This window comes from Myxine glutinosa, chromosome 14 (genome assembly GCF_964187855.1).
Source record: "Myxine glutinosa chromosome 14, kmMyxGlut1.1, whole genome shotgun sequence".
In the NCBI taxonomy this organism is placed as follows: Eukaryota; Metazoa; Chordata; class Myxini; order Myxiniformes; family Myxinidae; genus Myxine; species Myxine glutinosa.
In genome coordinates this window covers 39,568,277-39,583,680 of record NC_136274.1, presented here as the reverse complement: position 1 = coordinate 39,583,680, position 15,404 = coordinate 39,568,277, and the positions used below count along the sequence as shown (strand labels likewise).

Here is a 15,404-nt window from a genome sequence, read left to right as displayed (position 1 = left end):
CTTGCCTCGGATGAGTTAACAAAATACCACAACAAATTTGGTGACAATCATGAAAAATTTGACCAAGTTCGATTGACGAGATACTTCGTTCTTCTGATGACATACGGCACGGGCCACGGATGACATCATGCCACGGCATGACGTTCTTCCACGGGTGGCAGATATCGTTAATTAAACGAAAATATTTTTTTTAATGGATGGGGTGTGGGGATGTGTGTAGTTTGTGTGGAGGGGTGTGTGTGTGGGGGGAGGGGTGTGGGGGTGTTTGTGCATGGGTGTGTGGGTGTGGGGGGGGGTGGATATGTGTGTGTGTGGGGAGGGGTTGGGGTGTGCATGTGGAGGAGGGGGGGGTTGGATATGTGTGTGTGTGTGTGTGTGTGTGTATGTGTGGAGGGGTGTGTGTGTGTGTGTGTGTGTGTGTGTGTGTGTGTGTGTGTGTGTGTGTGTGTGTGGAGGGGTGTGTGTGTGGATGTCTGTGTGTGTGTGTGTGGGTGGGGGGGGGGGGGGGTTGGGGTGTGCGTATGGGGGGGGGGGGCGTGTGTGTGTGTGTGTGTGTGTATGTGTGGAGGTGGGGGGGGGTGTGTGTGTATGTGTGGAGGGGTGTGCATGTGGGGGGAGGGGTGTGGGGGTGTTTGTGCATGGGTGTGTGGGTGTGGGGGGGTGGATATGTGTGTGTTTGGGGAGGGGTTGGGGTGTGCATGTGGAGGAGGGGGGTTGGATATGTGTGTGTGTGTGTGTGTGTGTGTGTGTGTGTGTGTGTGTGTATGTGTGGAGGGTGTGTGTGTGTGCGTGTGTGTGTGTGTGTGTGTGTGTGGAGGGGTGTGCGTGTGTGTGTTGGGGGTGGGGTGGGGAGATGTGTGCATGTGTTTGTGTGTGTGTGTGTGGATGTATGGATGTGCGTGTGTGTGGATGTGTGTGTGGGTGTGGGGGGGGGGGTGGATGGATATGTGTGTGTGTGGAGGGGTGTATGTGTGGAGGGGTGTTCGTGTGGGGGGAGGGGTGTGGGGGTGTTTGTGTGTGTGCATGTGTGTTAGGGTTGGGGGGGTGGGGGGATGTGTGCGTGTGTTTGTGTGTGTGTTAGGGGTGGGGGATATGTGTGTGTGTGTGTGTGTGTTGGGGGTGGGGGGGATGTCTGTGTGTGTTTGTGTGTGTGTTAGGGGTGGGGGGATGTGTGTGTGTGTGTGTGTGTGTGTTGGGGGTGGGGGGATGTGTGCATGTGTTTGTGTGTGTGTATGTGGGTGGGGGGTAGGGGGAATGTGTGTGTGTGTGTGGGGGCGGGTGGGGCTGTGTGTCGGAGGATGTGTGTGGGGGATGTGTCTTGGGGGGTGGGGGGAGGGGGATGTGCGTTTGTCTGGATATGTGTGTGCGTGTGGGGGGAGGGGTGTGCGGGTGTTTGCGTGTGTGTGTGTTTGTGTGTGTGTGTGGATATGTGTGTGTGTGTGTGTGTGTGTGTGTGTGTGTGTGTGTGTGTTGGGGGTGGGGTGTGTGTGTGTGTGTGTGTGTGTGTGTAGGGGGGGGTGGGGGGGGGTTGGTGTGTGTGTGTGTGTTTGGAGGGGTGTGCATGTAGGGGGGTAGGGTGTGTGTGTGTGTGTGTGTGTGTGTGTCTGGGTTGTATCCAAGGGGGTTGTGTCAAAGCATGTCCAATGAAAGTGGGGTTGTATCAAAAGTGGGGTTGTAGCAAAAGTGGGGTTGTAGCAAAAGTGGGGTTGTATGAAAAGTGGGGTTGTATGAAAAGTGGGGTTGTATCAAAAGTGAGGTTGTATCAAAAGTGGGTGCGAGTAAACCGGTCATCACTGCCAGCAGTTTTTAAGTGGCAGTTCTAGTTATTATTACTATACAAATATCGAGGCTCATAGAAGAGCACAGAACAACTGTGTGCAATTGATCAACAGATAAAATGGTGCAAAGAGAACTAACGGATGCACCACGGGAACAACGTAGGACTGTTAGACCAGACAAACACCGCCACTGAGCTTGGGCGAAGTGACATCACTTCCTGTGGCACTCTGGGTACCAGCGACATCACAATGGCGCCGCTTTTATCACTGTACTCAGCAGGGAATTTCCTAATTTCCTCCTTTCCAAAGATGCCAACCTATGGGGACCTCCCACACTCGGAGCGGTAACATAAAAATAAAACATAAAAAAATGAAAAATCACTCATAGAGCGACACTTGGCAAAACAGAACAAAGTAGAATGGCACTCAGTAGAGCTTCCTTTTGACTTCACAAATAATTAGTGATTGAATTCAGTGACCTGATATGCAAATCGTCTTCAAAGTTTAAGTTAATCAGATGAAAACTGACAATTTTAGAAATTTGGCCTATGTTGACCTTTTGGCCTATGTTGACCTTTTCTCCTGTGCTGATCTCAAAAATAGTTGGTGGTTGAATTCAATTGCCCGATATGAAAATCCTATTCAAATTTCAAGTCAAGCGGATAAAAATTGAGGATTTTCTTTGGAAAATTGAGGATTGAGGTCTTGGGGATCTCTTTAAGGGTCCCACACTCTAACTATTACACCACCGAGTCTCTTCAAGATTAAAAATAATAATAATAATAAAAACACCTCCACAGTCTGGACTCCACCTTGTGCACTTAATTGACTGGACAAAAGCACATGTGACATACGTATGTTTAGAACCATTCTTCGGCCCATAAAGACAAACACATGCATCATTGTTGTTGGCACAAGCTGGAAGCTGGTTCTGGCTCTGATATTGTTTGTGGGAATGAATTACACACCTGCATGGTCTTTTTGATGCAGATGTTGCTCAAAATTATGAGGTTCTACCCGAACGAGGACGTGTTAGACATAAGCGATTTTGGTTAAGATAACCTACGTTTGTGCACACAATTTGAGTCTATGACACAGCAATGTCACGTGGTACCTGTTGTCAGGAAGGATGTTTAATTGAAATGTTAAGATCACCACTTGTTAAAGCCACTGCGGTTCTTTCACATTGTCATTTTCGGGAACATTGTCATTTTATTTGTTTCTTGTTTTATTTATTTATTTTCACTTTTCTCACCTCTGACAGGCGCGAGATTTTTACGTGGAGATGAAATGGGAATTCACAAGTTGGGGTGAGTTGGAATCGTTTCACGTTGGCACGTTGGCACCGAGCCTGTTGCCACGTTGCCTGTTGGCACCGAGCATGCAACGAGTCTGTGGTCGTGATCGATGGTTGTGACTGTTGATTCTGGGGGTTGGCTCATTCATAATGTACAATTATATTTCCTTTGAGCTGGAAAGATTCATTACAGGATCATATATCATGTGTAAGGAATCATTGAGGTTGAACAAGAGGAAATTATATATAATCCCTTCTGAAACATGCTGCTTGTATAGCACTAGATTCAGTCATACAGGAAATTCATCCCAGGTAGACATAGTCAGCCTTTTCAGATATATGATGGAAGAATTAAGTGCAGTATAATACCATCCAGGTAAGGAATACGAGTGCTGCATGGGTCCTTTTGGGGTCTTTTGGGTCTTAACGATATTTTGGTTGTTTTGGTTCTTCAGGGTATTTTGGGTCGTCAGGGTGTTTTGGATCATCGGGGTCTTTTGGGTCTTTTGCGTCTTGGGAATTTTTGGGTCTTCGGTATTCTTTGAGTCTCTGGGGTCATTGAGGGTCTTCGGTGTCTTTTGGGTATTTTGGGTCTTTTATGGTCTTTCAGGGTCTTCGGTGTATTTCTTTAATACAGGTTATTTTCTTCAGGTTATTTTGGGTATTTAAGGGTCTTTAACTTTTGCGTCTTCAAGATATTTTGGGTGTTTTGGGTCTTCAGTGTGTTTTGGGTATTTGGGTTATTTTGGGTCTTTGGGGTATTTAAGGGTCTTTTGGGTCTTTAGGGGTCTTGGTGGTCTTTTTTTTGTATACAAGATCGAGGCTCGTGTAAGAGCTAACATCTATCACAAAAAAAACAAGTTAATATAACGAATTCTAGGAATACGGATGCTATTGCATTCGTAGGTACAATCCACATGGTTTCTAACAAAATATTGGTTCACGAGTTATCAAACAGAGTGACCACTATATTCGTCATGGATGTGTGTCTGTCTGTCTGTCTGTCTGTATGTCCGCAGCATAACTACCCGATGATATCATGCGATCTTGATGAAACTTGGGTGGGAGGTTGATATCATGATCTAGTTGTGTCTGCCTAGAATGGGCGTATTGCGCCCATTGTGGGCGGAGCCACGCCCGAAAAATATGTCTTTTTAGGGGGTAATCGAGTTCAAGCTACATCTTCTCCGAGGGAGTTGGTGGAATCTGACAGGGGTTTCGGTATTTGGTTCGGCCAATGTCACGTGTCTAGCCCCACGGACCTCGATTTTTCATTTTCGCCCCAAGGTCAAGGTCACAAGGTCACGAATTTTAGAAAAGTCGATTTTTTATGGTTTTATTACATTTTTCGCTTCCTGATAGGGTGAAATGTCGTACATCATTTTATATTATCACATACATCATGAAATACAAGTTTTCCAACAAATTTCAGAATCTTCGACCTTTGGTCACAAACCTTTGAAGTCACCTGTCAAACTCACCTTTGAAGATGAGTCAAACTCACCTTCAAAGTGTCAAACTCAAACTCACCTTCACCTTCAAAGTCACGGTCAAACTCACCTTTGAAGGTCAAAGTGTCAAACTCACCTTCAAAGTTACGGTCAAACTCACCTTTGAAGGTCACAAAGGTCAAATTTTCAAAGTTGTCGGAATCGATCCGAATTTTCGGTATTGTGTAGCTAACTAACCTCATAACTGATTCTACATTATTTTCTATCTCATTTCAAGGTCAGTAACCTTCGTTTTGACATTTCAAGGTCACAAAGGTCAAATTTTCAAAGTTGTCGGAATCGATCCGAATTTTCGGTATTGTGTAGCTAACTAACCTCATAACTGATTATACATTATTTTCTATCTCATTTCACGGTCAGTAACCTTCGTTTTGACATTTGAAAGTCACAAAGGTCAAATTTTCAAAGTTGTCGGAATCGAACCAAATTTTCGGCATTGTGTAGCTAACTAACCTCATAACTGATTATACATTATTTCCTATCTCATTTCAAGGTCAGTAACCTTCGTTTTGACATTTCAAGATCACAAAGGTCAAATTTTCAAAGTTGTCGGAATCGAACCGAATTTTCAGCATTGTGTAGCTAACTAACCTCATAACTGATTATACATTATTTTCTATCTCATTTCAAGGTCATTAACCTTCATTTTGACATTTCAAGGTCACGAAGGTCAAATTTTCAAAGTTGTCGGAATCAAACCGAATTTTCGGTATTGTGTAGCTAACTAGTCTCATAACAGATTATACATTATTTTCTATCTCATTTCAAGGTCATTAACCTTCATTTTGACATTTCAAGGTCACGAAGGTCAAATTTTCAAAGTTGTCGGAATCGAACCGAATTTTCGGTATTGTGTAGCTAACTAGTCTCATAACAGATAATACATTCCTATTTATATATTTTCAATGTCGGTTTTGACCTTTGTCATTTAATACCGCTAGCTCGTGAACCTTCGTCGTCTCCTGACTTGTGTTTAATTTAAATTACTTATATTCGGGACAAGAATACACAAAATAACAATCGAACATTTTATTAAGTAGAAGTTATAAGTACCCGCACGGCATTCGAAACAGGTAGGGATGAAGGAGGCAAAAATACAAATGGCATCTTCTGCCACCGAGCTGGGATCAACAATTCCCATGTATTTCTGCATCCCACATCTGATGAAATGCTCTAATGGTGGTACGGTGCTCTATTAGAAAACTGTTTGTTCGATATATGTAGCTTTTTGATTCATTGAGTCATTAATAAAAAGTTGCCTTGGTGTCAAAGCCAGTAACCAATTGCAAATTAATAGTCAGATGCTCCAATTACTTCCACCTTCTTGTTGGCTCCGCCGGGGAAAGTTTTTCACGTGAGTTTTTCACTAACTGGCTGGCCAGATCTGACGCTTGACCGAATGTGATTTGGGCAAGAATTTGTAATTTGTTCAAAGGAGCGAAAATATACCGTGGGACGATATATTTGCGCTCCTTTGCGTTCCAATTGCGAATTAATATCCACCAATGACAGGTGCTGTCTGACGGGTCCTCAAATTATATATATATATATATATATATATATACACACACACACACACATATATGTATACATACACACACACATATATATATATATATATATATTAGTATCTGTAATTTGGCGCTCCAACCTAATGGGTGAACGTCATGATGTCATCGCCACGCATGTCCGCATTGCCTGCGAAGCTCCGGAGGGGCCATCTAGCAGTGCGTCATTATGGATGTTAAATTCAGATACTGTCACAAGTGTATGCAAAACTCACACTTGGGTTCTTTCGCCCTTGTTGGGGCTTCATCAGGGCAATGCAGTGAGCCTTCCATACACTTGTGAATCTGAATATATCAGTCATATACTCGGTTATATTTCAGTCATTATGCGACTTCATACCATCAGTGGAGAACCGTCAGTAAGGTGTCCCATACAGCTACTGCTGCACCTTACTGAGAGCGATTTAAATTCAGTGAAGCAATTATATCATACTGAACATAAAATCCAGGGAGAGGATGTGTCTCAAAATGCTGCGTTGGGGCACACCGTCCTCAATGGCACTAACGGATAAGAGGCCTTCAAGAGTGACTCACGTGCAATATCAGACTTTGCTCCCCCACAGTTCCACTGGTGGCACGCATGTGCCCGAGCGACGTGTACAAGGTGTGGAAGAGCGGCTCAAACCTGCGAGTGGACACCACTCTTCTGGGTTTTGAGCACATGACCTGGCAGCGTGGGGAGCGCAGCTTCATCTTCAAGGGCCAAGGTTAGTGGGAGATGGTGACAAAATGTCTTGGTAATCTAATATGGGTTAAACTCTTTCAGTGGCCTAAGTTTAAGAGTCATGAGTCTCAAATAACTATTTGCCAATGCATATAAGGCATACCTGGTTGGAATGAGCTGAGCTTCTGGAAGGTGTACCTGTTTGAACGCATGGCTCCGAGTACAGAGGGCATTTCGCCACAGCCTAAACTACTGTTCTCTTCCCACACCAGAATTCACACACCTCAAAATATGCAACACGAACAGACATTTTTACACAAAGCATGCTGAAGTGTCATTCATCCTCCGACCGGGCCCATACACACAAAGTGAGTGATGTACACAAATGACTCCCAGGTGAGGGAGAGGTCAAAATGAGCAGATTCTATCAGTAACCTTCCCAAGCTTCATGCCCAATGAACGGCAATGTCTTTCGAGGTACCCACCTGAGTAGCAGTTCTCAAAATCTGGATCGACAAGGCGGAACATCGAAGTCTCGTCGCTCCATGAGCATCTCCATCCAGAGCATTCTCAGAGAGGCATCGGAGATGAAGATGTAAGATGTTCAGTATCGACCATCACCTTAAAAACCTATTCTCCGGCGTATAATTGCTTCGCATTCCTTATTCACTCAGTACTTGCATATACTGTCACAAGTTGAGGTGTGATTTGTTAATACCTCCACCACATGAGGTGGACGGAGGTTATGTTTTCACCACTGTCTGTCTATCTATTTGTCTGACTGTGAGCAGGATATCTCAAAAAGCTATGGACAGATTGATCGGGCAAAACATGGTGGACAGGTTGGGTGTGAGACAAGGACAAAAGATCTAGATCCAGATACTTGAATTATTTAAGTGCTTCTTTCACCATTGAGAGATGGGGCCAAAAACGATACATAGCCCGATATTTCAAAAAGTCCTGGACGGATTCGGACGAAACCTGGTAGATGAGTTGGGTAGGTGACAAGAACAAGCCGATTCGATTTTGGTTCAGGTTCTGATCCAGATCCGGCCTATCAGTGGTACACAAAACGTAAACTGATTAGTCTGGCAGAGGTATGCTCTCTACAGAGTGTCGTTCTCATTATAATTGTGGAAACAAGGGTGCCAGCCTTTCGGACGATTTGGCCTCTCGGTCAAAAAAAGTTGCATATGTACTTGTTCCAAAACAATTCAACGACGCAAATATATAGACTGGAAATTTCATGCAACTTAAAGAAGTACCATTGATTGTTCTCATATTGTATTCCTCACCTCAAGGTGCACTAACGCAATAGTAAAGCCTTGAATTATAAGCCTCAAGAACTAGAGCTAGTCCAGGGGAATGACCATGTGGCCAAACTGCTTCATTCAGGACCTTCATCGAGAGGGTAATCTACCTGCTACCTACCTTGCCCTTTTGCGTGTGATGCGTGTGATGCCAGCCCCTTTTACGTGTGATGCGTGTGATGCCAGCCCCTTTTGCGTGTGATGCCAGCCCCTTTTGAGTGTGATGCGTGTGATGCCAGCCCCTTTTGCGTGTGATGCGTGTGATGCCAGCCCCTTTTGCGCGTGATGCGTGTGATGCCAGCCCCTTTTGCGCATGATGCGTGTGATGCCAGCCCCTTTTGCGCGTGATGCGTGTGATGCCAGCCCCTTTTGCGCGTGATGCGTGTGATGCCATCCCCTTTTGCGCGTGATGCGTGTGATGCCAGCCCCTTTTGCACGTGATGTGTGTGTTGCCAGCCCCTTTTGCGTGTGATGCCAGCCCCTTTTGCGTGTGATGCCAGGCGGTTCACACTTTGTAGGTTACTGGTGTGCGCCCCGGGGGACACTAATAGACTGCTTTTTTTGGTTTTTTAATTTAAATAAATATTGTGCTACCCCAGGTGCCCCAACCTAAAAATATGACAAAAGGAAAGACGCAAATAGTTACTATAATACAACAATCTAATGCTGGTACAATAACCATTCAAAGTAAAACTGCCTTCGGTAGAGAGCATATACCTACAGTGCATTCAGAAAGTATTCAGACCCCTTCACTTTTTTCACATTTTGTTATGTTGCAGCCTTTTGCTGAAATCGTTTAAATTCATTTTTTTCCCTCATCAATCTACACTCAACACCCCATATTGACAAAGAGAAAGCAGGATTTTAGAAAGTTTTGCAAATTTATTAAAAAGAAAAAACTGAAATATCACATTCACATAAGTATTCATACCCTTTGCTATGACACTTGAAATTTAGCTCAGGTGCCTCCCATTTCTCTTGATCATCTTTGAGATGTTTCTACACCTTGGTTGGAGTCCACCTGTGGTAAATTCAATTGATTGGACATGATTTGGAAAGGCACACACCTGTCTATATAAGGTCTCACAGCTGACAATGCATATCAGAGCGAAAACCAAGCCATGAGGTCGAAGGAGCTGCCTGCAGAGCTCAGAGACAGGATTGTGTCGAGGCACAGATCTAGGCTTTATGGCAGAATGGCCAGACGAAAGCCAAACAGTTCAATCTTGGTTTCATCAGACCACAGAATCTTGTTTGTCACAGTCTGAGAGTCCTTTAGGTGCTTTTTTGCAAACTCCAAGCGGGCTTTCATGTGTCTTATACTGAGGAGAGGCTTCCGTCTGGCCACTCTGCCATAAAGCCCAGATCGGTGGGGTGTTGCAGTGATGGTTGTCCTTCTGGAGGTTTCTCCCATCTCCACACAGCATCTCTGGAGCTCAGCCAGAGTGACCATCGGGTTCTTGGTCACCTCTATTACCAAGGCCCTTCTCCCCTGATTGCTCAGTTTGGCCGGGCGGCCAGCTCTAGGAAGAGTCCTGGTTGTTCCAAACTTCTTCCATTTAAGAATTATGGAGGCCACTGTGCTCTTGGGAACCTTTAATGGAGCAGAATTGTTTTGTAGGCTTCCCCAGATCTGTGCGTCGACACAATCCTGTCTGAGCTCTGCAGGCAGTTCCTTCGACCTCATGGCTTGGTTTTCGCTCTGATATGCATTGTCAGCTGTGAGACCTTATATAGACAGGTGTGTGCCTTTCCAAACCATGTCCAATCAATTGAATTTACCACAGGTGGACTCCAATCAAGGTGTAGAAACATCTCAAAGATGATCAAGAGAAATGGGAGGCACCTGAGCTAAATTTCAAGTGTCATAGCAAAGGATATGAATACTTATGTCAATGTGATATTTCAGTTTATTTTTAATAAATTTGCAAAAATTTCTAGAATCCTGTTTTCTCTTTGTCATTATGGGATATTGAATGTAGATTGATGAAGGGAAAAAATGAATTTAAACGATTTCAGCACAAGGCTGCAACGTAACAAAATGTGAAAAAAGTGAAGGGGTCTGAATACTTTCTGAATGCACTGTATGCCAGGCTGAACAGGTTACGCTTTGTATCCCACAAATGGGCCGGTTATGGATTCGAACTTGAACCAAAATCTAATCGGCTTGTTCTTGACACCTACCCAACTCATCTACCAAGTTTCATCCAACCCAATTTTTTGAAATATCGTTCTATATATTGCTTTTGGCATATTTGTCAATGGTGAAATTATTGTATCCGGATCCAGATTTTTACCAAAATCGAATCAATTCATCCTTGTCTAACACCCAACCTGTCCACCAAATTTCGTCTTATCCATCCACAACTTTGAGATACATTGCTATATATATTGTTTTTAGCGTATCTCAATGGTGAAAAAAAACACTTAAAATTATCGTATCCGAATAGAAATCTTCACCAAAATCGAATCACTTTGTCCTTGTCTGACACCCAACTTGTCCATCAAGTTTCGGCTGAATCCATCCTTAACTTTTTGAGATATCATGCTCACAGACAAACAAACAAACCAACAGTAGTGAAAACATAGCCTCCGTCCATCTTCGGTGTCGGAGGTAACTAGTATCAGTTTAGTCTGTACACCATCAATAAATATGGCGACTTTATCAAAATTTCCTCAGCTTATCATCAGAGCAAATCCTGAAGCGTAACGTGATGTTTGGCAATGCTTGGCAGTTGTTAAATTATTCATCAAGAGGTTAATAGTTCACCCTTTAAAATCCAATCTCTTTATGTCCTCTCGTGTTTCCATGAAATTCAGAGGATTCGCTGCCATCCATGCATACTTTATAAACCAACAAAGGAATACTTGATAACTAACTCAATCGCCTTTGGCTTATCCATTATTCAGTTGTTTGCAGAAAGTGTTCCGGATCTAACTGACTTGACGCAAACTACAATTACACTGCTAAATCACAGAAACGAGGAGACTTCATCGTTTACTATCTGCTCGCTACTTTCAAGTTAACGTACACTACATGTCCAAAAGGATGTGGACACCCCTTCTAATTAGTGGATTCGGCTGTTTCAGCCACACCCATTGCTGACAGGTATATAAAATCAAGCACACAGCCATGCAATCTCCACAGACAAACATTGGCAGTATAATGGGCCGTACTGAAGAACTCAGTGACTTTCAACGTGGCACCGTCATCGGATGCCACCTTTCCAACAACTCAGTTCGTCAAATTTCTGTCCTGCTAGAGCTGCCCCGGTCAACTGTAAGTGCTGTTATTGTGAAGTGGAAACGTCTTGGAGCAACAAGAGCTCAGCCGCGAAGTGGTAGACCACACAAGCTCACAGAACGGGACCGCCGGGTGCTGAAGTGCGTAGCGCATAAAAATTGTCTGTCCTCGGTTGCAACACTCACTACCGAGTTCCAAACTGCCTATGGAAGCAAGGTCAGCACAACAACTGTTCGTCGGGAGCTTCATGAAATGGGTTTCCATGGCCGAACAGCCGCATAAAAGCCTAAGATCACCATGCGCAATGCCAAGCGTCGGCTGGAGTGGTGCAAAGCTCGCCACCATTGGACTCTGGAGCAGTGGAAATGCGTTCTCTGGAGTGATGAATCACGCTTCACCATCTGGCAGTCCGACGGACTAATCTGGGTTACGCGAATTCCAGGATAATGCAACTGCCCAAATGCATAGTGTCAACTGTAAAGTTTGGTGGAGGAGGAATAATGGTCTGTGGTTGTTTTTGCTGGTCCGGGCTCGGCCGCTTAGTTCCAGTGAAGGGAAATCTTAACGCTACAGCATACAATGACATTCTAGACGATCGTGTGCTTCCAACTTTGTGGCAACAGTTTGGGGAAGGCCCTTTCCTATTTCAGCATGACAATGCCCCCGTGCACAAAGCGAGCTCGATACAGAAATGGTTTGTCGAGATTGGTGTGGAAGAACTTGACTGGCCTGCACAGAGCCCTGACCTCAACCCCATCGAACACTTTTGGGATCAATTGGAATGCCGACTGTGAGCCAGGCCAAATCGCCCAACATCAGTGCCCGACCTCACTAATGCTCTTGTGGCTGAATGGAAGCAAATCCCCACAGCAATATTCTAACATCTAGTGGAAAGCCTTCCCAGAAGAGTTGAGGCTGTTATAGCAGCAAAGGAGGAAACCAACTCCATATTAATGCCCATGATTTTGGAATGAGATGTTAGATGTTCGGGTGTCCACATACTTTTGGTCCTATAGTGTATGCTTTCAGCTCTTGAGCTGAGATGTTTTTGGGGAAGGAGTCGAGTCTTTTATAGACTTCACTGAATAGCCCACTTCTAATTGTTATTACTTTAGATGAATTGTTACTTGACCACCATAAGACTTTCTCCACTTTGGTTGTCCAGATAATGGTGCGCTCGTACTGGAAGTGGACCACGACAGACGAGTCGTCTACGTCGAGTCACTGGCTCTCACGTTGCCAGCATCGGAGCTGCTCCTGCAGGCACTGCGACCGACTGAGGAGCAGCTATTCAATCGCCTGAGCTCCCCCATTGTGACAACGCACGTCAACACAAAGCACATCCAGTTTGAAAGGTTCGTCGCAACACAGTGAGACTAGTCAAGATGAGGCCTTCATGGGCAGTGTTGAGGTGCAAGATGAGGCCTGAGCTCTTGCTTTCACACTGCTGTCAAATTTACGGCGAAGCCTTCCATCATCTTTGTCCTTACTCGTTTGGTGCTCTGAAGTGTCCTTGAATTTATGGTCCACCTAACCTCTGACGTGCGCTTTTGTCCCTTGCCAATTGCCTTGAGCCTGCACTGCATACATTCCTTTTGGAATTGAAATTTGATTTGTGAAGTTTGTGAAGCGCTGGGAACTCCGCACGCTGTCCTATTTTATTGCAACATTCTGAACTTCGATCCTGCCAGCAATATTATTATTGTCGTAGCTTAAATTGTTCCCGACGGTACATTCGAATTGATAAATGGGTGAAATGTGTTTGTAATTTGACTAAAGATGAAAGTAATTCGATGCAAGTGCTGCTGCTGTCCCCTTCCATTGATGCGCAATATCTAGCTGCGTCGAAGGTTCCAGAAGTTGCATGCTTTTAATGCTTTGTCTTTGCACCTCATCCGAACAAAGCAAAAAGTGTGCCTCCATGTTTGTTTTGAACTTTGTGCATTTGTCCCTGATTGTTGACAAATAGTATCCAGTGGAGGCTTCGAAATATTGCCCTCTGTTGACAAGGAGGGATCCAAAAAGTATGATTTAAATGTTGCTAACGGTTTACATTAGTTCACTATTTACCATGATAGTGAGATTCATCTGTCTTTTGTTCAAATCAAGCCTTTCCACATGTATGTACCTGATAAACAAGAGAGTTTGGTTTGTAGCATGCTGGCAATTGAGCTGTCTCGTCCGGGTTCGATCCCCGATGGCGTTGATCTTGACAGTGTCGACGTTTCACTGACAGCAAGCGCAGTTCCATCTCGGGAACACAGTCCTTCAAATGTGGACATAAGGCCAGCTTATCCCCTAGTCATTTAGGTTGTGGATGTGGAATAATCCGCAGCATCTTTTTTTTTTTTTGTATACAGAATCGAGGCTCGTGAAAGAGTTAACATTTATCACACAAAACAAATCAAACAGACAATCAAAATATATAAAAAGAGGGAGCGGTAGACAAGATGGGGAGAGAAGGGGAAGCACACAAACACAACATTTGAGAGCAGGGACATCGGGAGATGTGTGGGAGGGACAGTGCTTGGGGGGAGGAGACGGGGGAAGGGGGGAGGGGGGTGTGAGAAGTAGAAAACACAGGGACACCAAGGACTTCCAGGAAAGAAGTTGGGATTTCAAAAAAATTGTATTTGGGGTGAAATTAGCGGGGGTAGAAAAGATCAAGGTTTTGGATGGGGGAAGATAAGAGATGGTGGTGAACAGCTGTTTTAAAGACCTGGAGGGAGGAGTGGGATTGAAGAGAGTGAGGGAGTTTGTTCCAGAGGTGGGAGAAAGAGGAATGAAGGAGTGTAGGTGAGCAGAGAGTCTTGATTTTGGCAGTTTAACCATAAGAGGGTTGCAGGCAGATCTTGTGCGACCTGTAGGAATATTTTGGGGACAGAGCCCAGAGAGAGCTGGGGGGGGGGGGGGAAGGCCAGAGAGGAGTCGGTAGAAGACGGAAAGACCACCAACCTGCCTGCGGTGAGTGAGTGAGTGAGAGGCCCTCAGAGTTAGCTTCATCGCGGGAGATTCCAATGATTCTGAACGCTTTGGTTTCAACAGCGTGAAGACGAGCTAGGTGTGAGGCAGGAGCACCCACCCAGAGGGGAGAGCAGTATTCCATTGAGCTGCGGATGAAAGCCTTGTATGTGGCGAGAAGCTCAGGTGTGCCAAGGAAGGACTTCGCACGACGGAGGATGCTATGAAAAATAGTAGGCCACTGTGTGTCTGTATCCTGACCATATTCCTTCCTTTGAGATACCTGTGTTGTTAGCACTTCCTGCAGTAGGTGAGAGTGCTGGGTGTGGATATGGCAGATGCGTGATGGGTCCAATGACCCACAATGCCTGTGTTTTAAGCTTCCTTCGTCTATTCTAAAGAGCAAGATGCCTTATGTTTGATCTCTTTGTGCAACTTAGGCCAGACATAGGTTTTACTTCAAACTCTACAATTATCGGGGATGCTTCTTCGCGGTGGTTGTACCCCCCAAAGTAAGTCGGGGGCCAAATCTTCCCCATTCTTCCCTGCTGCCCGGATTCGTCAGGACAGTGCGGTCACGGTCAGAGTGCCGATTGGTCTCCATGGACCGGCCCTCTCCCTCTTGTCTCTCGCTCTCTCACCCTTTCTCTCTCTAACTCTGTTGTAGCCCTGACTTTGTGAAGGTGGGGATATGTGAAGGTGGGGGAACACCATCCTGGATGTGAGGGCCCTCTTGGTCACTCGTGGGAGTTCAATCGGCTGGCTCCGTGCCGATGGCTTGTTCGAGGGAACTGTCTGGGGTTATACAACAACAACTTCAAACTCTAGTTTCACTTGTATTGTTGCAGGGTTGGGGTGTGGGTGGGAGGATGGATGTTCAGGGAAGTAGATACAAAATCTTCAGGAATGTTACACCCTCTAAAATTATTTCTTCTCTGCTGTGTCTACACTCGACACAATGATGTTTATAAAGTGTAAACATCAGTTGAAATTTTTTCTTCAATGTAAACATTTGGAGTGAAAATCTTCAGTACAATAACAGTGTAGCAAGAAGGTACAAAGTGCAAGCCT

General features: G+C 44.8%; 1 protein-coding gene across 1 annotated transcript in view; it reads left to right on the top strand.

The window, feature by feature from the left end:
* Window positions 1-15,404, top strand: part of LOC137439660 (ankyrin repeat domain-containing protein 13B) — a 225,624-nt gene that overhangs the window by 149,400 nt on the left and 60,820 nt on the right. The window contains exons 4-6 of the mRNA XM_078768289.1: window positions 3,043-3,088; window positions 6,718-6,861; window positions 12,538-12,727. Coding sequence (XP_078624415.1) covers window positions 3,043-3,088; window positions 6,718-6,861; window positions 12,538-12,727 — 380 coding nt within the window. The remainder of the gene's footprint in view (window positions 1-3,042; window positions 3,089-6,717; window positions 6,862-12,537; window positions 12,728-15,404) is intronic.